General features: G+C 42.1%; 1 protein-coding gene across 4 annotated transcripts in view; it reads left to right on the top strand.

Annotated features, from left to right (window-relative positions):
* ilrun (inflammation and lipid regulator with UBA-like and NBR1-like domains) overlaps positions 1 to 24,141 on the top strand; it is a 101,924-nt gene that overhangs the window by 60,756 nt on the left and 17,027 nt on the right. Inside the window, exons 5-6 of one of the 4 annotated variants that reach the window (XR_015081727.1) lie at positions 3,771 to 3,914; positions 5,309 to 8,354. The exons of 2 other annotated variants lie outside the window; for them this stretch is intronic. Coding sequence is in view for 1 of the 2 variants with exons in the window: in XM_086011512.1 (XP_085867638.1) it covers positions 5,309 to 5,344 (36 nt within the window). In the remaining variant the exon portion in view is untranslated. Of the gene's footprint in view, positions 1 to 3,770; positions 3,915 to 5,308; positions 8,355 to 24,141 lie in introns of those variants that run through there. One more of the 4 variants, XM_086011512.1, reaches the window with a different exon arrangement.

Consider the following 24,141-nt stretch of genomic DNA (forward strand, 5'->3'; position numbering starts at 1 on the left):
CTAGATTGGGTGCTCAAGTCCTAGAATGGGGCTTCAACCTGTAACTTTTTTGAGTCCCTTTTGGCTGCCACCTAATTTTGTCAGTAACCAGAGGGCATTGTATTAAAAAGAAGATTTGTAACATAATAAACACAAACAATACACACACAAACACAATCCTATTAAACTTGCCTATAACTTCTGTCTTTTTTGTGTTTGGTATGTCTTTATCCTGCCCCTCAGAAGTCTGGGGCTGGAGTTCTGCAACATTTTTCAGGTCCCAAGTGAAGTGGTTCCTGCAAGTACAGTAGCAAACTTCCAGAATGCAGCAGTGTCACTGTGTGCATGCTACACCTTTTTTTGTACTACAAGTCCAAGAATGCACCATTGTCAATGTGCTCGTTACTCAGTAAATTAGAATTCCCAGAATGTGGAATAAAGCTACTGATTTCTCTTCGCTCTAATACAGTGTTGGTAAGGCAGGGTGGGGCTTATAAGCAGAAAGCATTGCTCACGCTGAGAATCTGAGGAAAGTAGGTATAGAAAACATTTTTGGGCTGATTACTCCCAGGCATACCTGTTGATACACTGATCAAGGTCCAAGGAGCAAGAGCTACCAGTGTTACCAGTATTGTTTCAAAAGCACCTGTTGCTACTGCAGTACCAAGGGAGTTCTGCACTGTCACAGATGCTGTCTTTCAAATAAAAGTTTAACCCAAGGCCCCATCTGTCTGTCCAGGTGGATTAAAAATCCCATGACACTATTAGAAGAGGAGGAGGAGAGTTCTCGTGTCCAGGCCAACATTTCTCCATCAACCAGTAACCCCAAAAATGGGTTATCTGGTCATTCATTCACTTGGTGTTTGTGGAACATTGCTGTATGCAAATTAGCTGCTGTGTTTGCATACATAATAGTGACTGCACTTCAACAATAATTCATTGGTTGTAACATACTTTGGGATCTCCTGAGGATGTGAAAGGTGGTATATTAATGCATTTTTCCTTGTCTTAATGCAGAATAAGCCTAGTGCTCTGTGATTTTTCATATTTCTATCCAACTTGAATAAAGCTGTAAATCTGTTAATTTAGTACATAAACTGACACGTTTTGTTGGCAGCTTGCCGCAGTGGCAAAGAAAGACGTGTCATTAAAATGTGTGCAAGAGCATGAATGGGAGCCGGAACCCTTGAAAATGGAGGGACAGTATAAATAGGGCACTTGGACAGGGGCCTCTCGTTGTATTGGCATTCGACTAGTTTGTTGAAATTATTAGCATGTTATTTGACATGTGCTTCAGCTATGTAGAGAGATGAATATTTACAGCAACTCTGCAGACAACTGTAAAAAGCCTTGGAGAAAAAAACACTTGCTATTCAATTGGCACACCGCTCACAGAATTTTCTGATCCTTTTTCTTCAAGGAAAAGAACCTATTCCATTAATCTAAATTTTTATAGTGGCAAATGAAGGTCAGCATTCTGCAAAATTAAAAAATCTGGTTTTTTTTGTTGAATTATGCATCTTTTATTGTATGCTTAAACTTGACCCACGAGGTGGGAGAGATGATTTCATGACTTAATAAACTGACCAGAGATGCAACAAAATTAGTACTGGGATGCAGCGGAAAATACTTACACCCCTATTTTTATAATTAGCAATTTTTCTTAAATCTTTTATAAAAAAAAAATAAAAAAAAAAATTATTCCCCTGGACCATATCAAGGAAACTTATCTTCTAACCATACTGTCAAGTTTTTGAAAAGTACAAGACATCCTAGGACTGGCTTCTAACTATGTTTTGGACCGTCTCATAAGGCTATACTATATTATCTGGTATTAACAATCAGTAAACATGACTAGAATAAGACTAATTGCAATCTTGACCTACAATAACCTTTTTGTTAAGTAAACTCTGAACACCCACTCTTTTGTGTGTGTTGAATTCTTTTCTGTTCCTGCCCCTCTCTTTCCCCTTCTGCCACCCTGAAAGGGGAGCAAGGGGAAAAGTTTCCTGTCTGAAATAGGCATGCTTACAGCCATTCGTCTGGCCTGTTCTGACACACACACCTTTCCCACTGGAATTTTTGTGAGCTTTATTGATGCTTTAATTTTTTGCCCAAGGCTCTAAAGGGATTGACTGCCGTTGAGCTACAATTTCATGGATGCCAGTCATGCTCTCATACTTCACCCAAGGGGCCATTCCTCATACGTCAATCCTGTCCGTTATTGTTGGCATGCTATTGAACTATACTGACATCACAGTTCAACCAAATCCTGCCCCCACACATGCAATTTCCAACAGGAGCCATTGGGTACTGATGGCTTCAGGAACCTTTTGATTTTGCCTTTCCCAGCTGAGACCAATTGTTGTGCCCTACTGCCACCCAGGCTAAGATTGGCTAACTATTCACAGACCGGGAATCAAAACTGTACTTTTCTATCTAGTCTGTATGGCTGAGTTACGCACTGCCTCTCATCAACTGAGCTATGAGGGGCCTTTTCTTTTATTAAAAAAAAATGACAAATTTATTAATTTTGCAGTAATGTTTCTAATCTCTGCTAGGTGAATAGTTTGCTGTTTACATGAGGATTCAGATATATTAGTTTTTGATCTTCCTGTCTAAATACCAAAATTGTGCCTCCATGGAAAGTTGACGTGGGTCAGTGGTGCATACTGCAAGGTGCGAAGCTCTGTAATCAGTTGTAATTGATGGAATTATATATACTCAGTGATGTTGTTGGTTTAGAATTGCTAGATTGAATGAACAGTTGCAAGCATTTCTTTCGTTCAGTGCATTCAGTGAACAGTAGGAAGTGTACCATCTTCAGGAATAATGTCATAAAGCTGGAATTGTTTGATAGCTATTTTCTATGTGTAACATATTCAGCTATCTGCTTTCCCGAGTGTCCGACTGCATTGGTGGAAGCATGACACCTTATTTTATTGAATTGCTTTGCGAAGGGGTTGTGGACAAAGTGTAGGGTGTATTTTTGAGAGCACTATTTGCTGAATACCTCTCTATACCCTTCTACATAATTGTAAACTGTGAAAGCACACAACCAAGACTGAAGGAATGTTAAGCTAATACCATGCTTGTCGCACACTGTGGGGCATTGCAGCTCAATGTTGCTGCTTTTCCTTCTCTTTTCAGAATATGTGACATGAAGCATATATTCTGTGGTGATGGGAGGCAGCAGCATTTTGAGTTTTTTGAGGAGATGGGGGCCTCCAAAGACACTTAATCTTGGGGAAGATGGGAGTCCCATTGTTCTAGTTTGATTTTTTTTTTTTAATTTTGACATTTTTTGGTCACTTATAATCCTGTACCAAATGTTTTACTTTGAAGGATGTTCACCGCAATTCACTTTTCAGTCGGTTGCTGACTTTCCCCACCCCATGACTTAAAACTCAGTACAAAATACCAATGCCCACTGATGAAAATAGTCAAGTCATGGATAATGTTCTCCTCAGACATCTGATTCTTTAGTGATCTCCAAAAAGGTGCCAATCATATTTTGGATGGAAATTTTGCACTTGAGTTTGGAAAAGGATTAATATGAATGGGTAAGTACAGTGTGAGGTTGATGGCTTGGGCTGTAGGAGCTATTAATACAACTAAATTGTGTAGGCATCTGTGAGGGTCAGGTGTATTAAATAAAATCTTTCGAATCTGGCTGTTGGGATTGTGAAATTCCTAGTCCAGCACTCATTTCTGTGAAATTATTTTACGGTGACTTTTTTTACTTAATTTTAATCTTTGAATCATAATTTTGTGTGTGCTTGACTTTACAGAATGCCACAGAGAAATGTTGATTACACAAATGCCACCACATCCAAATAGGAAGTTGGAATGGTCTCAGTTCTATGGGGTGATGGATGACTGGCAGCGAGATACAAGGCAGAAATCAAATGGAGGGTTTCTAATATCATAAACCTGTGAGTGAAGCTTCAGCAGTTTTCAGAGTAACTCATAAATTCAGTTGCTGCCTTGTATCTCTGCCAGCCATATTTTCTTTATAGTAAATATAAAGCACCTTTTAATAGATCAAGCTTCTTCAAGTTGCTAGCAGGTGTGTTTTATTATTTAGCCATTGAGCAGTGAAGGTTGTAAAGGGTACTTTGAGACATATACAGGAAAGTGACTATGGACCAGAAGAATCCTACATCATGTGACTAGTATAGTGTCACCAGTTTTTTTTTCTGGTCCAGATTAGAGGGTTAAGAGTTTTAGGAATCAAATATACACCTGAAAGTTAATGGTAACTTTGTTTTTCTTATTTTTCCCCCTCTTAAGGTCTTCCAACACTGCATGGAGGATGGGTTGGAGATCTCATCCCTGGCCTTCGCCAATCATGCTGTTTAACTGTTTACTAGATGACGTGCCCAAGTGGCACAAGTCAACTGGCCCTCTGATTTTTATTTTTGCCTCTCTCTGAGGAAGTACCTTGTCTCCATTCTTCATGATGGCACAGTTGAGAATAGGACTTCACCTTGTGGCAACATGATTCTGGTCTGCAGTGCTTTGGAGCTCCAACAAGCTTGTATCACTGTGCCACTTGTCTACAACCCCCTTCATATTTCTTTCTTTTCAGCCTAGGAGGCTGTTCTAACTTCCTGTTGTGATGATGGAAATAATGTGATAGACTTTTGTTACGTAATTCAGAACTTTATTTGTGTGACTCCATGGGTTCGTAGTACAGAAGGTTGCATGGATATGCAGTAACTTTCAGGCTAGAGCGGTAACGAAGCCTTTTGAAAACACTTTTGAGCATCAGCTTTCTGAATTAATGATTAGGATTTTTTGCGACTGTTTTGGACAATGAAGTCATTGTTTTAAATCTCTTCTACCCAGATGCTGTTCAATAGGATCCCCAATTCAGGGAAGAATTCTCCATAACCCCCAAAGTCATGTGACCGAGCCTGCCAAAATTGGCCCTAAAAAAAATAAGAAGCTCGAGGCCACTTGAACCTGGGACTTAAACTGAAGTCTCCTAGTTGAGAGTTCAACATTATTTCAATTAGATGATCCCGTCAACATTTTTTCAGTTGGCTTTTTCTTTTGTCTTCTGTTCAGTTACGAAAAGAGCTTTGGATGGAAGTGGAGAGGTGGAGGGGGAGAGAGAAGAGTGAGGGCAGAAATGGAAGTCAGAACAAGAGCTTGGTAGATTAATATTTTGCTTTCAAACCAATCTAAGATCACGTCGATACTTGAGGCTTCGTTACAGCCCTACTTTAAACATAGTGGAAATAAATACTAACACACTACTCCCATGTAATTCTGTTCCTGTTGCTAAGAAAAACATTTTCACTCTTTTTTTTCTTCTTTTCAGGGTTTCCATGGCCCTTATCCTTTTGGTCAGTCTTAAAACGGGTATTGCCATTGTCCAGCAGCCTCTGGGGTCTTGGTGTCACCCTGCAATTTTGCAATGGCCCCATCTCCCCTTTGACCCAACACTGAAAAATGATGGCTGTTTGTTTCAAAACAATGTATGCATGTGTGAATGCTAAATTAAAGAGTGCTGTAATTGTTTAAAAAAACACAATGGATTTTTTAGATGACATTGTCAGAATAATTATGTAGTTAAACACAAAGCCATGTTCAAATTATTTTGCCTACTGAGCGACTGTAGTTTAAGCAAAAGGTTAAAAAAAAAAAAATTATTTTGTATTCGTTTGTTCAAAGCATCTTAATTGTTGGAATTTTTCCTGTGCGAGTGTGAGTTTGTTCTGTAACCTGCGAGTACCACATGGAGAGCGCATGAGTGGAGTAGGATTGTGTGCAAGATGAGTGTAACTCACTATAGAATGGGAGCAGTCTATGACAGCACAATCAATTGGAGACTTTTCCATACTGTACAAATGAAGTTTATTAAATTAACACTGAAAAGTCTCTAATCAAGCTTGTGTCTAATTTTAGAAGTCACATTCTCAATTACAGTTGATGCCGGCTAATGGCAAGCTTTCAATTTGTTGGGGATGTTTTATTCCAGGCTCCAGTTGATTTCAAATATATTAATGTGCACTAATGGGTTTTGCTATGTGTGGATGATCTGTTAAATGGAATGATTTCATGTCCACCAAAGCATCCAAAATCACATGTCAACTACTCATTTATTTGTGCTGAAACAACTGATGTCTCCTACATCCAGTTTGAGTTTGTTAGTCCAATACCATCTAGTCAACTACATTGTTTAACCTGAAAAATGTGTCTCCTGTTCTCAAATATATTTTTCCTAAAGTTGGCATTTTTTTGCCAGTGGTTCTATCTATTCATAGCAAATGTTCCCTTCCCTACACTAGCAATACTATTTTTAATATTGTCTTAGAACTGCCACCCTCATAATGTGCTATTTTGGAGCCAGTTGTGTCATTGGATTGGCTGTGCAGTGATATTCACCTGCAAATAGTACTTTGCCAATAGTTTCATTGATGTTATTAATTAGACAGGATGGTGTGACTTTGCACCTGCTGCAGATGCCAGTTCATAAGAATATGTCAGGTGAGCATACTGATTGTACAGCATTTTTGGTGTAGACACTTGCTGTCTCGAGGAGTCGTAGGGCATGTTTGTGCCTGGAATCCGCACGTTTATTAACGGTACAAAGTGAAAGTAAGGGCCCCCCCACAGAAAAAATGTAAGAAACTAGTCACCCAGGTTGCTTTTTGTATGCTTCCTCCTGGCTGATTACAAAGCTGCTGAGACCTAGGAACAGGCCACCTTTCCAACAATGCTGTGGTGTGTGGGGGAAATCTAATGAGGTGAAAATTATGGGGAAACAGCAAAATCTGATTGTTTGGCCAGCTAACAGTTTTTACACGGTACATAGTTTGGGGATTTAGAAAACCCATCGTGTGCCTCCTAAATTGTGTGTAACTCAGACATTCAATACCATAGTTCCCAAAGTTTTAAACACAGTACACTGTTCCTCATACTTGCAAAATGCATTTCATTCTGGAGCTAAGCAAAGTTTGTGCACAATATTGCTAAATTCTTGTACATCTGAGTGAGACATAGTTTGGAACATTGAACATGGGAGGAGGAGCGGGTGGAGTAAGAACAGGAATGGCCAAGGGCAGGACAAAGACACTGAACTGAGCGGGAAGAGGTAAGATTCTGAACAGAAAGTAAAGGTGAAATGGTTTCTGCAGCATTCAGAGTAATTACCGTTCCTGAGGTTCTGATTCTTTCCAATGCTAATGCTTGTGATTGGGTCTCAGTTCCTACTTTGTAAAGTTATCACCAAAAGCACTGTACTGAGGAACATCAAGTTGAAGGAAGCACTAGTGGTATTTTCCTAATTGGCACTGGAACACTGCATCAAGCTGCTTTCCACATGGTGAATACCTGCAGCCTGAGGGTGCGGGCAGCTGTTAATGAAGATGCATGCTGTAGCCAAGTACATCTTGAAGACTTCTGTGCTAATCTGGTCTGTAACCCTTTTAGGAGCAAAGCCATTTGGACTGTCCAAAATACAAAATCAATGAATTGGTGGTGACTAGATGTGTATTTTTTAAAAATGTGATAAGATGCAAGTGTTAGTTGAAAGTGGTGACAAATGGAGGTCTGTGCCTTTGCATATTTGAAGAGACTGTTTTCAAATAAAGATTTTGACATTTGGAATTGCAAGCCATAACAAGTAAAACTGTAATATTTGCACCAACTTGTCAAATGCAGAGGTTTTGCCTTCTCTTCATATGCTGCTCATCTTTCATGCAGTCCTCTTATTTGCAGTCTAGGTCATGGATGTTTTCATGGCTCAGCATTTAACATTTCCGTGAGTGAGATTCCTGAGTAACCTGTAAGTGTTTCAGCAGAAAATGGCAAAAGCCACAGATAAGTAAATTGTTCGCAACATTGGCCATTGTGCCATTTGCATTTTAATCTTTTACAGTTGCAGTTCAGTCTGCCAAATACGAAGGACGATACAGACCTCCAAATGTTATTCTAGAACAATGTAGGATATGAATAACAAATTAGTTGCAAATTCAGTCTCCCTTTCCCACAGTGGGCAACAGTCGAACAAAATTGTACAATACAGTGCATACCTGAAGATAAACTCCAAACTTGTCATTGAAACTGCACAATAACTCTAGTAAATGTTGAAAATGGTATGGAATGTATATTTGAACACCTGGTTACATGCTTTCTGTTGACGCTGAGTTTTAATATCTCTGCATTCTTTCAGCTGCTTGATATTAGTTCTCGGTCACCGTCACTAGAAGTAAGTGTAACCCATTGAATATGTATGTATTGGTGGACTTTTGAAAATGTGTTTGACAATGGAAGTATGTATGTACATGGCTAACTGCTGCACTGAACTGATCCAAAAGTAAACAGTTGGAAATGGTTGAAATTAAAGAAATGTCAATTTATAACTTGTGTGAATAATTTTACATTTAGCTTAAGGTTGTCTACCCGTACTAAATATTTTAGGTGTTTTTATTCAGTGTTATAAAGGTTTAAATGCTGATTTATAAAAATGTAATGGAATGTTTTACATCATTTTATGATCTGGTCAAGGTTTCATACAGTTAAGTTCAGAGTGGACCACATCTTTGCAATGTATTGTACAGTGGGTATGTACATTTTTTTAATGCAAAACTTAATTTTTTGTGATAAGTGTTCTATCCATGATGGATGATCATGAGCCACATGTGAATCCAGAAGATGCAACTTTTTCTATTCCCTGCTAACTTAATAGAATCTCCATGTATCTATTACTGTATCTGTTAGTATGGTGCATCATTAACAATGGTCACACAAGTGGCTACGAGATTCTCCCCATGCAGAACAAAAGTGCTATTGACATTCCAAGAAGCTATTTATATTGAAGTGTTTAGTTGACTTAGCCCTGTTAATTTAAATATTCTTAACCAAGTGTATCTATCTCTGCAGCTAGCAAAGAAGGGGAATTTACAATTGGGTCAGCCAGAAAAAGTTTGATCTTGATGCTTGAGACATGCTTATATTTTAACTATATTGGAAGGGGAGTACAAAACACTTTTCACAGCTGCACATCTGACGTACAGTGACAACAAGAGCTTTAAAACTATAAAACCAAAGAAGTTCATGGCATAGAAGGACGCCATTTGACCCATTGTCTCTGTGTTGTCCTCTGCTTCAAATATTTATCGAGTTTTCCCTTAAAAGATGCAGTGGTCTTTGCCTCAACCACTCCAACAACCCGCTGTGTAAAGAAATTTCTCCTAAACTCTCCCCTCACTCTCTGGTGATGGTTTTAATTTTTAGCCTCACCCCTCGAAACTGACCTCCCCTGCCCCCCCCCCCCCTTAAATCTTCTCTCAGTGGAAATAGTACTACTAAAGTCACTCCTCATAACTATAGTTTCCCATCCTTGGCATCATCTTGGTGATTCTATACTGTATGCTATCTATGGCTTTAATATTTTTATCCTTAATTTAGTGCCCAGAACTACACACACTACTGCAATTGTGGTCTAACCAATGTTCTGCACAAATTTATCATTGCTTTTCTACTCTTGTACTTTATGGCCCTATTCATAAAAGCATAACTAAAACCTGTGTATTTTCTGGGCCACAGACAGTTTTCCAAGGAAGCTTTTTCTGGGGACACTCCCTGAAGCGGTAAAAACTAAATCCAATCTCTGCAAAACTTCAAATCCATTCTCTGAAATATTGCCAGAATGGGGAGATGATGATGTAAATTTTCTTACGACAATTTTTAATGTTTGATTAGTGTTGGGGAACTACTTTTAAGCTTGGTTTAACTCATTGAAGAATAGTTCCTCCAACAGTAAAGTATTCTAATAATTTGTTCAGTTGGATTAGAAGATTTTTGTGGAACAGAAATACCTGGCTCATTGTAAGACAAGACATAAAACGGCTCGCAGTCTTGTCCAAATCACTCGGTTTTTGGCCCTTTTTTTTTTAGATGTTTCTTGTTCCCTATCTCATACGTCATTTACCTACTATAGTGAGCAGGTAACCGGTTTCCACATCTCGGCCAATGCTGATCACGATACAATTTCTGGAATAAATGTGTGAATAGAGCAGGCTGACTCGCCCTCAGATTTGGACATCTTTCACTTAAAGGAAGTACCTGACATTCAGTAAATAATCACTTCTTTCCTTCCTCCACCCTGTGCCAAGGATCTGGTGCCGTGGAAGAGAAAGAACTGTATTGTCGGCATTATGTCTGTTTGAGTTTGCCTTGCGGTGCGGAATTCCCTTAGAAAAAAATGAGGACTCCTAATCGTGTTTTAGTTGTGCTGCAGCGGAGCCTTCATTATCCAGGCTCCGATTACTTGTTGGACTTCTCATGAGGTAAAACTTTGCATGTGTCATTGACTCATTGCACAGCTGCTAACACCAGGCTCCTTGTGTCTGACATAAGTCAACCTCACAAGCCAAGAAAAATTAAATTGAATGTTACTTTTATTTTACTTCAGTCACACATCTAGGATATTGCCTCACTATGTGCAAACATTTGGAGACTCTTGGTTATCACACAATTTCCATTATCTACTGGGAAGGCTGGGCCGTGGTGGGGGGTGAGGGAGAGGAGGAGCAGAGGAAATCTCTACATTATGCTGGATAATAGAGGTTCCACTGTAATTTCAATTTTTAGAGAAACCATCATACAAGCGATGGTAAGTGTTTAAAGTGACTCGGAGCAAATACCTCTGACTTTCATAACTTTTTTTTATTTCTTGGCTATAGTTGCTAGTTGTTGAACTTGATCAATTTTAACTTTTGTGTCTTACATTGTAACTGTTGGTAAGCCTCGCGCCTCAAATTGCATTTAAGGTTTTGTTGCCTGACTTGTCCACAGGTACAATGTTCTATCATTTTTAATGTGTGTTTGTTTGTGTGTAGGGGAGGGGGAAGGGATCACACAGATCCTCTGGCCGCTGTTATTCATGAACCAACAATGTTTCACCCCATGTTCTCATTTTTATGCCACTACATTTGATTTTTTTTGTTCTGCCAACCTTTGCCCCCTTTCTTTCATTGTATTTCTAATGTTTGATAATCCAATCCAAATGATATTTCAGCTATGTAAAGTTCAACTATTATTGTGCCAAAGTTCTTTTGTGTAGGCCACTTAACACCAACTTAGTATTTGTGTAATGGTACCAAAGTACACAGCAGTGAATATAGTCTACATTTTTGCACCAACTGTATTGATTTATTTAATCTTTGTTTTTTGGGGGGTTTTACTTAGTTCGTCTGCTGTTTGTGTACCGTTACAAAAATAAAGCACACCCATATGCTAACCCACTTCAGTAGGCTCTTTACTTAGTGCAAAACCCAAACTCTCCCTAAATAAGTGTGTTTACCAACGTGCTAGATCCCTTCCTGAAAGGTGAGACATTGCTAAGAGATTGGCTATTGTTACAGGTCTTATTTGATTATACCTTGTATCTCTGGTACTCTGTTTTAATCAATTTTAGAAATTTTGGTCTTGAGGTATGTATTTCACCTTGAAGTGTAGGTGTTTCAATTTAACAATACCTACATAGGTGCCTGGGTTAAACTTCAGATGCTTCCTATATCTTTATTTTGGTCCTTTTCCACCAATCCGAGTCATCCCAAATGTCTTTGTTGCCTTCTGTGCAACATGAAGCTTTTACCGAACTTCAGAATGGCATTTTGAGGAAGACTAAAACATTGGAGTGTGATATGCAAAGCAGGAATGCCTTCACTTGACACATCTCCATTACTTGGCATTTGATTTTTGGAATCGGTTCTGCAGTCCAAATATTAAAGCATGCAAGGTGTCTCCTCCGGTTTAGTGGTATCAGTAGTCTGTTTCAAGAGCACTGGTTCAGGTTTGATGGAATGTAAACCACAATAAAAACATGTCATTTGGCCAATCAAACGTGTTCCTCCCACAAACCGCGTACAACCTGCTTTAGTGTGGACTATACCTCCAACGTCTAGATCAGTTGGGTAACGACGACAGCTTGCACTTTAATGTAGTAAAACGTTCCAAGGTGCTTCACTGGAGTGTTGTCAAACAAAATTTGACACCAAGCTACATAAGGAGATACTGGGGCAGATGACAAGGTAGGTCTTGAACATCTGGATGGAGGAAAGAGGTAGAGAGGCGGAGGGAATTATAGAGCTTAGGGCCTTGGCAGTTGAATGCACAGTTGCCAATGTGGAGCAATTCAAATCGAGGATGCGCAAGAGGCCAGAATTGGAGGAGCACAGATATCTTGGAGGGTTGTAGGGTTTGTAGGTAGATGAACCTGCACCTCCTATCTCCAGAATCCGACTTGAACCCCTTCTGGGTGGAGTAAAATGGTCAGGGCTCACAAACTCTGTATGCTTTTGTTCTTCCCCTCTCTCTTTCCTCCCCCCCTTCCCCTTCCCCTTCCCCTTCCCCTGCACTTGCTTAAAAACCTGTTCCATCTCCAGCTTTTTCCAGTTCTGACGAAGGGTCATCGACCTGGAACGTTAACTCTGTTTCTCTCCACAGATGCTGCCTGACCTGCTGAGCATTTCCAGCATTTTCTATTTTTATTTCAATATGCTTTTACCTATTTATTGTACTTTGAATAACATACAAATGTCAATGCACTGTTCCCTTATAACTGAAACAATACTAACATACACCGTTCCCTTTAACGATTTAATTTCAAACACCACTCACCCCAGCGATCAAGTGGAGGAGTCTGTTTCCATCTGTACGGGTGATCAAACCCTCCGCAGTTTTCCTTGCAAGTTGCCGCCCCGTGTCTAAACACACCCTTTTATAATACAGAAGATCAAAACCCGTGACAATAGTTTTGACGCAACCCCGTCCCCTTTTGATTGTACCATTTTAATCTAGGTTTTTCTGCCATTCTGTTCGATTTCAAACCATACAATACCAAAAAAAAATGTCTTCATCCTGTTTGATGTTCGACTATTTTCACACAAAGAAATGTCTTGATTAGACACTTCCTTACTTATCATCAGTTTGAAAGGTTAGTGAATGGGTTTCAATCCAACGACAATCCTGGCATTAACATTTCCAAAAGATGTTCCAGACTTGGTGGAACCAATTGTAGCCTGGTTAACAGCTGGACCAGGGAGTTTCGCTGGACAGGATAGTCAGTCAAATTTACACAAACACATGCCATTGTGTGATTTGATTGTTCCAGCCACTTCCTTGGTTAGCATATTCATGAAGTAAAAGGAGTCGTGTCTGTAACAGAGCAAGTATTACAAATTCCTTTTAAAAGTCTCATTGGTTCCTCATGCTAGGATACGAAGTTTGGTCAGTTTCTTATGATTGGTCAATTTCACAAAATTGGCTTTACAGTACAGCTGTTTGACCCTTTAATGTTGGTATCATTTAAGTTGAAAGCATTCTTACTATAGGCTGGTGGAGGTTACAGAAATGAGGAGGGACAAGGTCATGGACGGATTTGAAAACAAGGATGAGAATTTTAAAATAGAGGTGTTGCTTAACCGAGAGCCAATGTAGGTCAGCGAGCACAGGAGTGATAGGTGAACGGGACTTGTACGAGTTAGGATAGGAGCAGCAGGGTTTTGGATGACCTTAAGTTTATGGCGGGTGGAAAATGGGAGGCCGGCCAGGAATGCATTAGAATAGTCAAGTCTAGAGGTAACAAAGGCATGGATGAGGGTTTTAGGAGCAGATGAGCTGAGGCAGGGGCAGAGTCGGGCGATGTTACACAGATGGAAATAGGCAGTCTTAGTGATGGAGTGGATATGTGGTCGGAAGCTCATCTCTGGATCAAATAAGACACCAAGGTTGCGAACAGTCTGCTTCTGCCTCAGATAGTTGCATGGGAGAGGAATGGAGTTGGTGGCTAGGGAACATAGTTTGTGGTGGGAACCAAAGGCAATGGCAATGGTAATTCTCAGAGGAAAGAGAAATGGAAATAAAATATAAGGATTATATAACGATAAGCTGTTAAAGAATAAACTTAAGTGTTTTCATACTAATGCAGGAACAGATGGAATAAACTCTTGGAATTAGAGGTAAATGGAGTTTCACTCTGGAATTCTCTTTCCAAACACTTCCATCTTTCTATATCAATCCCCTTTTTCAAAAATCTCCTCAAACCAATCTCTTGCTGTGCCTTGTCACCTGCAATAACTCTTCAACCCATGCTTTGTCTCGGATTCCCTGTGTCCTCTGTCAAGCACCATGGAATGTTTCCCACAAGTGCAAGCTATAATTAACAAAAAAAAATGTCTGTAAGCAGAAGCTGAAAAAGCCTGTTAAGAGGGTATAGAATGTTTTCCAAAGATGACTTGTTTAAATTGAACAGAGGAGTGACCTTATTGGTGATGTATATTAGTTATTAAAAGTAAACCACATGAGCTCTTCATTTAAGGAATTGGATACTTTTCTACATTAGCTACAAGAAGCTTACAATAGGAAGAAGCCAAGCTGTTCAGGACTTTTTAGAACTCTGGCCAGAATTTTCCCACTGCCGAGTGTGCGGGTTTGGGGGCGTGGAGGCGGTTTAAAAACGCGGAAATTGACCGTGCCGGGGACCAGCTGACTTCCGACTTTAACTCGGACGCATTTTGAGGTGCGCAATGGACCTGCTTGGGAGAGGCGGGCGACCTCATTGAGGCACTTAACTGCTCGAGAGACCCTTAACTGCCTTTTTAACATCAGGTTTTGGCTTTAACTTGTTGCGCACGGGATTCACGTATCTCGGGAACCTCGCCTGTGAAGAGGAGGTGGAAGCTCAGTGGCCATTGTGTGAGTCCCATTAAGTGACAGCTGGAAAAACACACACATACTCTCACCTTACACCTGCTTCTTTGCCTAATGGAAAGGCTCTTGCTGACACCATTTTGTGCAGAGATTTAGCTGTCAGGAGTTTGCAAGTCATTTCTGCAACCTCAGAAGCCACTCTCGCCACATTGCTAGTCACTATCAGAAGAACATTATACGATTGTGCCTCTGCTCCACTTTACCTGCCATCTATTAGATCAGAATGGGTGCCGCTTATGCTGTCTCACCTTGGACCTCAGATTCGGACCAAGATGAGCAACAACAGCAGTCACAGCAGCAACTTTCCCCTCAACGACCTGAGGCTCCACAGGAGCCGGAGGCGATACCCCCAACACGGTATACAGGCAGAGGATGAGCTTCCTGGACATGACTGAACAGGAGTGCTTCAGGAGGCTCAGGTTTTCGCGCCAGGTCATTGCAGACATTTGTAGCTTGCTGGAACAAGACCGGCTGCCTGGAGGATCTGGTGGATATGCCTTACCAGTGGCTGGCAAAGTCACCACTGCCCTCAACTTCTTCGCCTCAGGCTCTTTCCAGGGATCTGCAGCAGACATTTGCAGGATCTCGCAGTCGGCCACCCAGAGATGCATTACCCAGGTGATCGATGTCATGTTTCACAAGTAAGCCAATTATGTAAACTTTGCCACTGATGGAGCCAGTGTTACTGAGCGTGTGCTCGGCTTTGCGGCGCTGGCTGGTATCACAGGTGCAGGGTGTCATCAACTGCACATGTGGTCATGAAGGCACCCCATCATCACCCAGGAGTGTTTGTGAACTGCAAGGGCTTCCACTCCCTCAATGTACAGCTCGTCTGCAACCATAAAAAGATCATCATGCATGTGTGCACCAGATTACCTGGCAGCTGTCATGACTCTTTCGTCCTGCACCAGTCCACTCTCCCTCAGCTCTTTGCACCTCCAAATAAACATACTGGCTGGCTACTTGGAGATGAGGACTATTCAGTGATGACACCCTTGAGGAGGCCAAGTAATGATGCCAAGAGTGCTATAATGACAGCTACATGTCCACTAGATGTGTCATAGAGCAAGCAATCGGCATGATGAAGATGCGCTTCAGATACCTTGACCGATCTGGAGGAGCCCTTCAGTACCTACCAGCCAGGGTCTCCAGAATCATTGTCGTACGCTGCACAACATAGCTCAGCAGCGAGGATTGGAGCTGGCAATGGCACCAGCAGTGGCGTACATTGCTGCCTAGGATGGCCTCATAAAGCCAGATTTACTTAACTTGCACCAGTGCACCCATATAGCTGCAAGATGCTGTACCAACTGCCACCCCCCCACCCCCCAAGGGCCAACAATGACCAAGCCATTCCTGTCACCCAAACCCCCATTGCTTGATGTTAAGTAATGTCTCGCCATTCACTCCAAGTGACAAAACCACTTCCCAGGTAGCAGGCAAAAATGGACAAGATGGGAAAGTTGTTCAAAGAAATAAATGTGTTTGCCATAACTATAACTGAAACTTAAACATTTTTTCATACACCTATGTGCATATCCTTGTGCATCTAGGATTGTGTCATTTTTCGTTTACGCATGCTTCTACAAGGTGTAACCCTTGTAGCTTCAGCAGAGGCAGGCTGCTCACTTAACTGCTGTGACTGCTTAGACACTTTTGGTGGACGTCCTCTGGGTTTTGGAGACTGAGGGCCCTGCCAAAGACTGCTCCTCCTGCAACTGTGCAGGGGCAGACTGGGCCATCGGGATCCGAGGCAGCGTGTGGGGCTCTGACTGAGGGGGAGAAGCAGGAGCACTTTGAGACTAGCTCGCACTTCCACGTCCCCTGTCGCCATCATCCCTCTCATGGGCCACCCGCACTTTCCTGCTAGCAAGGAGCTGGAGAGCATCTTGCTGCATATCAGTGGGGTGATGAAGTCCCAAGTCTATGTTGGTATTCCTCCTCGAGATGAGGTCAATGTGTGTCTGCAATATGTTGTTCACAGCAAGCATGTTCTCGTGTGACTGGCGCATTTGCTGCTCCATGCAGGTGGCCATCCTTTCCATGGAACAGCACATTGTCGCCATCGCCTGCGAGATGATGGTGCTCATGTTGGAGATGGACTCCTCCATTCTCTGTACAGTTGCACACATCGTGGCTGCAAAAGCTGCCAGAGCCTTGCACAATTGTGCTGCTTTTCCAAGATCACCCTCTCTCGATGGTCCCCGAGGTTCAGCATCTGCATGCAGCTCAGCAGAGCTTGGAGCGTCCTGCGCCCTCTGGTGAGGAGTCTCCACCATCTGCTCTTTCTCACTTGTGACATGAGAGACAATAGGTGACAACACTACTCTATCTCTCACAGGATCCACCGAGGTGTGCGTATCTGCACTGGTGCTAGCTGTGCTTGGGTCTGTTGACGGTGCACCCTCAGAGACTGGAGCTTTCTCCTGAGGAGTCATCCTCCTCCAGCTGGACAGTGGGAGGGTGGGGGGCACTTGATGGACCTGTGGGAGAGTAAAGAGATGACTCGAAGTGTTATGATAAGAATGGGTAAAGTTACCATTATAGATATGATGATATTTCACTGGCTTCTGACATCAATCACCATATGAGTGACTACTGTATGCCATGTGGCTGTATGATATTTAATTCTGTCACCAGGTTTCTGGGAGGTCCGCCTCCCACTGCCAGCAGCTCTGCGACTCCAAAGATTTCTAGGGCCTCCTCTTCTGCTGGAGACAAATTTGTGAATATTGTTCGGCCACCTCTGGTTCTCTGCCTCTCCCTGTTGCTGTGGGCTCTCCTGCAAGGAGGGAAAGAAGAGATGGAATGAGTGTAAGCAATGGATGGGCTACATCTGTGGAGGTTGACTGAGGGAGTGGCGTGACATTGCCAAATGGCTTCCTTCTGTGGTGTTACTTGCTATGATTGCATTAGGATGAGGGTGAATGTTAGTGGTGGTTAGTCAGATGGGGATGTGAGTAGGTACATAGACAGAGAGGGATGGGTGGACCTGCAAGGTAGGTGGGTGTGAGGAGTGATGTGCAGGAGTAGGCTTGGGAAAGGCAGAATGATGGGGTTGGGGTGACGAGCTCATCAGGATGAAGGTGAATGTGGCTTTGCACTCACCTTTCCTGACATGATATCATTTGAATCTTTTGCGGCAACGGATCCATGTCCTCCTCACCACATCCCTGCTGCTGACTTCCTCTGCGATCTTCAGCCATGCCCTTTTCGTGTCTCTGGCTGGTCTTTTTCGGCCATCCGCAGGGAAGGGGACCTTCCTGCATGCTCTTACTCTCTGGACCAGCACTTCCAGGGAGGCATCTGGGAATCTTGGCACCACCTTCTGTCTTTGTGTCTCCATGACCCACAGAATTCTCAATCTTATTCAGCAATTTGTAGCTCCTCAAAGCACCTTGAATACTCCTACAGCAACCTTGAGATGTGTGCAAGGTTGCTTTAAATATCCGCGCTGAAAACGAGTCATCGGTGACGTCATCAGATCCGCTCCATTTAATTGGGCTGGGAAACCCGCATGATTCAATTGTTGCAATTGAGTTAAAATCGAAGTGCAGAACACGCTGTTGAAATTTTCAAGATGGCAACCCGCTACACAGCCCACACACACCCGACCCGACTCCAAGGTAAAGATTCCAGCCTCTGTTTCTGGCCTTATCACCAGTAAGGGGCAAATGACATTTGTTGAAATTGTGACACCTCATATTGTTCAAATTAAGATGTGGTCAAATTCAACAGCTTCCTTGGTTTAAAGAAATTGTTTCTTTTAAGTAACCCTCATCTGCGAAGGTAGTTTCATTTCTGTAGAGTCAGAAAGCAGGCCTTATAAGGCCAGGAAAACTAGATCTTAATTGTATTTTATTATTGACCCACCAAACTTCAGTCTCATGATCATGGACAAAGACAGCTCAAACTGTTGATGAAAAAGTTGTATACATCCCCAAAAGTCATGTCATAAAACAATCCGACATTTTCATATTGAACTAACCTCACATACAAAGGTCCTTGGAGTTGTAATGTTTCTGGAGTTGGCCACAGAGACAATATAATGCTGTTGGGCTGGTTTATCCAGACTGCAAGAAGATGGATCTGTCTTCCTTGGAGACTTGATCTCATTTATTACGTACTTGCACATAAAATCTATCAATCTAAAGTACAGCAGAAGCCTTGACTTGATTTCAAAGAGGCGATTTACTGATATTTTTGCTGACCATTTCTTTGAAATAGAAAGGGATATTCAATTACAGAACAAACCTATTGTTTTAGAGCTGGTCTCACAAACATGTAACATGTCCTTCAACTTGATTATTAATTAAAAGTTTATTTAGCTGTTGCAATTTTTCTTCATCGATGTCCATAGGAGATTATCCTATGGTTTTGAGGTTCCTGAGAAGGGCATGGACGACGATCAGCCCTAAAAACAATTGCTGGATTTTAATCTCTGCTCCATAAACATTATATATATGCATCTTTTTGAACCGGTGATTTCTTGTGCATTTATATTTCCTGCACTTAATCTGGTTACATTTTTGTTTTTCATAGATCAAGGCAGTGAGCTTTCGGCTATGTACCATATATTGTTGCTATTTGGATCCAATTCTTGGAATACTAGCTTTCAGAAAAAATCATAAAGACCTGATTTCTTCCACCAACCGCTTTCTCTGAGATCGAACACAGATTTCACTGGGTGGGATTCTTTGAAGCACTGGCCTATTTCAGCAATGGAGCTCTAGATTCAATTACTGATTAATATACTGCGTTTGGAACCTGTGTCATTGTTATCAACTGACATATCTGACCATCAGATAAAATGAAAGCTCACTCCGTATGAACTGTGACTACATTATAAGCTAATGTCGATAACTCTAGATTAAATTTATAAGGTGATTTCATCAACTAATTTTACTAAAGGCTATTGTCATTATCTCCCTTCTAAAAAGCTTACTTGTCTGGGTATTATTCGTTTCTTAGAGCCACTACATATTTTTCAAGTTTTGATGCATCAAGATTTGTCAGTTTGAGCTGGCCACGTCTATGATCAGCTATGTCAATTTTGAGTGTCTGGGATTCTAATTGACCAACAACTTTTAACCTAATTTTCAACTGATGATAAACTTTTTTTAAATAAAGAGTTGGTTCAACATTCCAAATACATGGTGATAGCAAGGAGAAAGAAGAAACCAGGTACGCAAGTGATCTTGAATTTTCTTTAAAAGGCCGGGAAAAATACAGGTAAGATTAATTGGAGAGAAAATAGGGAGAATAATAAAGACAAGCAGAATTGGAATGTTCTTTTTTTTAATGTTTAACTCCAGTACTCTCTTGTATGATCAGAGCAATCCATTATAAAGTCTCTGTAGACTTCAACTCTACTTTTCTGATTGTCTTTTTTATGCTTTTGTGATTTTTTAACGTCTCAACATTGAAGATAGAGTCCACTGTTACTCCCAGTCCGTTTCTAAGTCTCCTGTGCTAATTCTGTTTCCTTGCAACAAATATGTAATACTTCAATTTTGTCAGCATTGAGTTTCATTTATCTAACCAATTGTGGAAGTTGATCTAAATCCTTCTACAAATTAATATTTTCTGTCCCCACTGCTCTCCATATTTTGCTGTTTGTTTTTTTTCTCCATCCAGGTTACTTAGGTAGCTAAACATGGGATTAAGCAATGACCCTCGACTCCAGTCCTTTGACCACTCTGACACTACATTTTTCAATAGTATTCTGTTTCCTGTTATTTTACTCCAACTTTTTATCATGCACCATATTCTGTCCTGGGTTTCCATGTGGGTTAGACGTTGCCAGAGGCCTTCTGAAAGTCCAAATAAATCACATCACAGGAAATTCCACTATTGCCTTTATTTGTAACTTCCTGAAAGAAGTTAAGGTTTGTCAACTATCGGTTTAATATTTGTTTGCTCCCGGTTGTTCCCCAAGCTTTCCAGGTGTTTTAGAGAGTTTGGGTCTTTAGTTTTGATTGTCTGTCTTTCCTTTGTTACATAACCATAGTCTACACTTCAGGGCTGCCTCCATCCAAAGTGGGGAAAATGTGTGGGTAGAGGTGTTTACATAGTATTGTGTTAAAGAACGTCACTAGTTGCAGTGCAAAATGTTTGGAGCAACATTGACCTCGTGATTTCCCCTGGTTGAAGGATTAGTTCATTTTAAGATCGTGTGGAAGTTGAGGTTATGTTGAAAGGATAAGGAAGACCATACCAAAGATAGGTAATCATACTTTATGAAATTTTATCAGTACTAGTTAAGATGATATCTGAATTCATAAGCTAGCTCATTGGGCAGAGGAAAAATTGTAGGTAAATCAATACATCTAGTTCTCTTTTATTTTAGACAGAGCTGCTTTTTTATTTTCCAAGATACATTTAAAATAAAATCTCCACTGGTGTCCTGAGAGAAGTTTGGTTACCAAAAGAAAATAAATGTGAAGTTAAAATTACAGATCTCACAGAATTACCTATCACTTTCCCATGTATTGTTGATCTTACACTTTTTTAAGCCTTTATTCCTCTCTTCCCTCACCCCCACCACTTAAATTGCTTATCCAAGAGGATGAGTAGGTAACTTCTTTTTATAGAATTACATAGAAATTACGTCACGGAAACTAACAGTTCAGCCCAAACAATTTGTGTTGCTGCTTGCTCTCCACACAAGCAGTAGTCTTAAGCCCATATGCCTGCTCTGTTCCCATATCCCTTTATTCCCTTTTCCTGCAGCCTCCTATCTAACCTATTCTTAAATGTCTCTGCTTCAATCACTAACTCCAGTAATGTGGTCCACAGCCTCACAACTCTGTGTAAAGAAAAAAAGTAGATTTCTCCTGCTCTCTGTCCCAAGTTGCTTACATTTAACTGTATAACTATGACCCCCTCATTCTTGTCCCCTCAACCACTGGAAACACTCAGGCCGGAATTTTCCGGGGGTCAGCGGGCAGGATCGGTGGCGGGTTGGGTGGGAAATTTGATTTTTTTTGACAATGGGTCAGGACCCCGCCGCAACGTGCCTTTCCCAATGTCACGTCTGTCAGTGCTGAGCAGACCCGCCAGGCAGCGGTGGGGCGACCCAATTAAACTCATTAGCATCTAGTTGACAGATCATTAACGGGCTTTTTTAACTTACCTTTTCACTTTAACTTCATGGCCACGAGAACCACGCTGTTCGGGAACCACGGCTGTCAACCTGAGGCGGGAGTTCAGTGGCCATTGCTCCAGCTGATTACTTGACAGCTTCACATGTACAGTAAAAGCTCCCACCCGACGCATCATCATTTTCCTCAGGCACAAGCTGTTTCTCAGTCACAGATTCTGCAGGCTTTCCACTCTCCATTCACTCGTACCTCATTGAAAGAACTCTCTCACCATTGACAGAATGCTTCTGTCATCTCTACTTCACCTGCCATCTATACCGTCAACATGAGTCTCACCTTGGTCCTCAGAATCTGACCACGATCAGCCCCAACACCAGCAGCACCAACACTGCCACCAACCTTCTCCGCAATCACCTGATGCTGCACAGGACAGAGAGCATCAGCACCCGAGCACATTGCTGCCTGGGAGGCCAGGGATGGCCTCACCATGGCCAGATTTACTCCACTTGATACTGTACACCCTGGCTTCCACATGATGGGCCAGGTTGGCAGCACCCAACACCAACACCATAAAGCATCCCTACAATGCCCAAGCCATTCCTTTCACACCACCATTGCGGGGGTACCATTACATCTCGCCATTCACTGCAACTCACTAAGCCACTTCCAAAGGTTCACACAAATCTGTCCAATAACGCAGTGTTGAAAATAAAGGTTTCAGTGGTTGACAGCACATTCACAGAAACTTTACATGAACATTGATTAAAACACCCAAGTGGCTGCCCTTGTGTGTTGTTAGTTAGTATGATTGGACTAGGATGAGGGTGAGTGTGAGGGGTGGCTAGTGAGATGGGGATGTGATGTAGATAGAGAGGGATAGGTGGAGCTGCAAGGTAAGTTGGTGTGAGTAAGGATGTGCAGGAGTAGGGTAGGGAAGGCAGAGTGATGGGGATGTGATGAGAGGCACAGCAGGATGAAGGTGAGTGTGGCTTGGCAGTAATTATTCATATCTATTCAGATCATTGAAAGGTTTGCGCCGCTGCAACCTGGTCCTCCTGACCACATCCCTGCTTGTGCCATCCTGTGCAATATGCAACCAGGCTGTGTTGGTCTCCTGGGGAGGTCTCTTCCACCCATCGGAAGGAAAGAGGACCTGCCTGAGTGCACTGACTCCCTCCATAAGCATATAGAGTGAGTCATGGGAGAACCTAGGTGCAGCCCTGCACCTCTGTGCAGTGCTTGTCAGTGTTTGTAGCACTTCAGTGCTGTAGATCACTGACAGCACAAATGTTAAAAGAGCATTGGCCATGGTCCCTTTAAGGAAACTGACTGATGATGCGCCATGAATGACATCACCAGATCCGCTTCCTCTAATTGGACCGGGAAACGCGCTGGGCGGGCTTAACAAGCCCCATCAACGTAAAATCATTTTCCAGAGCAGGAGGGAGCCAGCAGCAGGATTGGGGCCCACCCCGGAGTTGCCGAGGTAAGGAAAATCCAGCCCAATTATCTACTTTTTCCCCATTACATCATAATTTTAAACACCTTCATCAAATCACCCCATAATCTCTTCTAACTAAAACAGATCCAATTTTCCACTTTTTTCCCCCTCGTACTCGGCAGCATCCTAGTGAATCTGCACTGTTTCCTCTCTCTTACTTTAACATCCTTCTTATAGTGTGGATCACACAGTACTCCACTTGTGGATTGACTTAGGTTTTGCATATATTCAGCACTCTCAAGCCAGACTCACCGATGGCGGCAGCAGCAGTGGGAGCGGCCCTGGGTAGAGACTGAAGATTTAAAGAGCGGGGGAGAGCGAACAGCCCAGACTCATCGGCTGCAGAGGCAGTGAGAGCGGCCCTGGGTGGAGACTGAGCGCAGAGACTGAGGATTTAAAGAACGGGGGAGAGAGAGAGTGGCCCAGACTCACTGGCGGCAGAGGCAGCGAGAGCGGCCCTGGATGGAGACTGAGCGCAGAGACTGAGGATTTAACGAACGGGGGAGAGAGCGAGCGGCCCAGACTCACTGGTGGCAGAGGCAGCGAGAGCGGCCCTTTGTGAAGACTGAGCGCAGAGACTGAGTGCGGTTTAAACAGAGTGCTGCGAGTTGGGAATTGGTTCTTTCTTAACACCAAGGAAAGAATCTGAGAACGGGAGCAGTCAATCAACAACAACTGCGAAACCGCTAAAGTGACGTGACAACCAGGGAAGGAGTTGATTGGTAAGTAGGACCTAGTGAGTATTTCTACAGTCCAGCCGTTAAAGTCAAAGTAAGGTCTCTAGAGTAATTAGTGTGTAAAGTGAAGCAAGATCCCTAGTGTATTTAA

Source organism: Somniosus microcephalus, chromosome 18, assembly GCF_052327205.1.
Source record: "Somniosus microcephalus isolate GS21.2 chromosome 18, FLI_Smic_1.0, whole genome shotgun sequence".
NCBI lineage: Eukaryota > Metazoa > Chordata > Chondrichthyes > Squaliformes > Somniosidae > Somniosus > Somniosus microcephalus.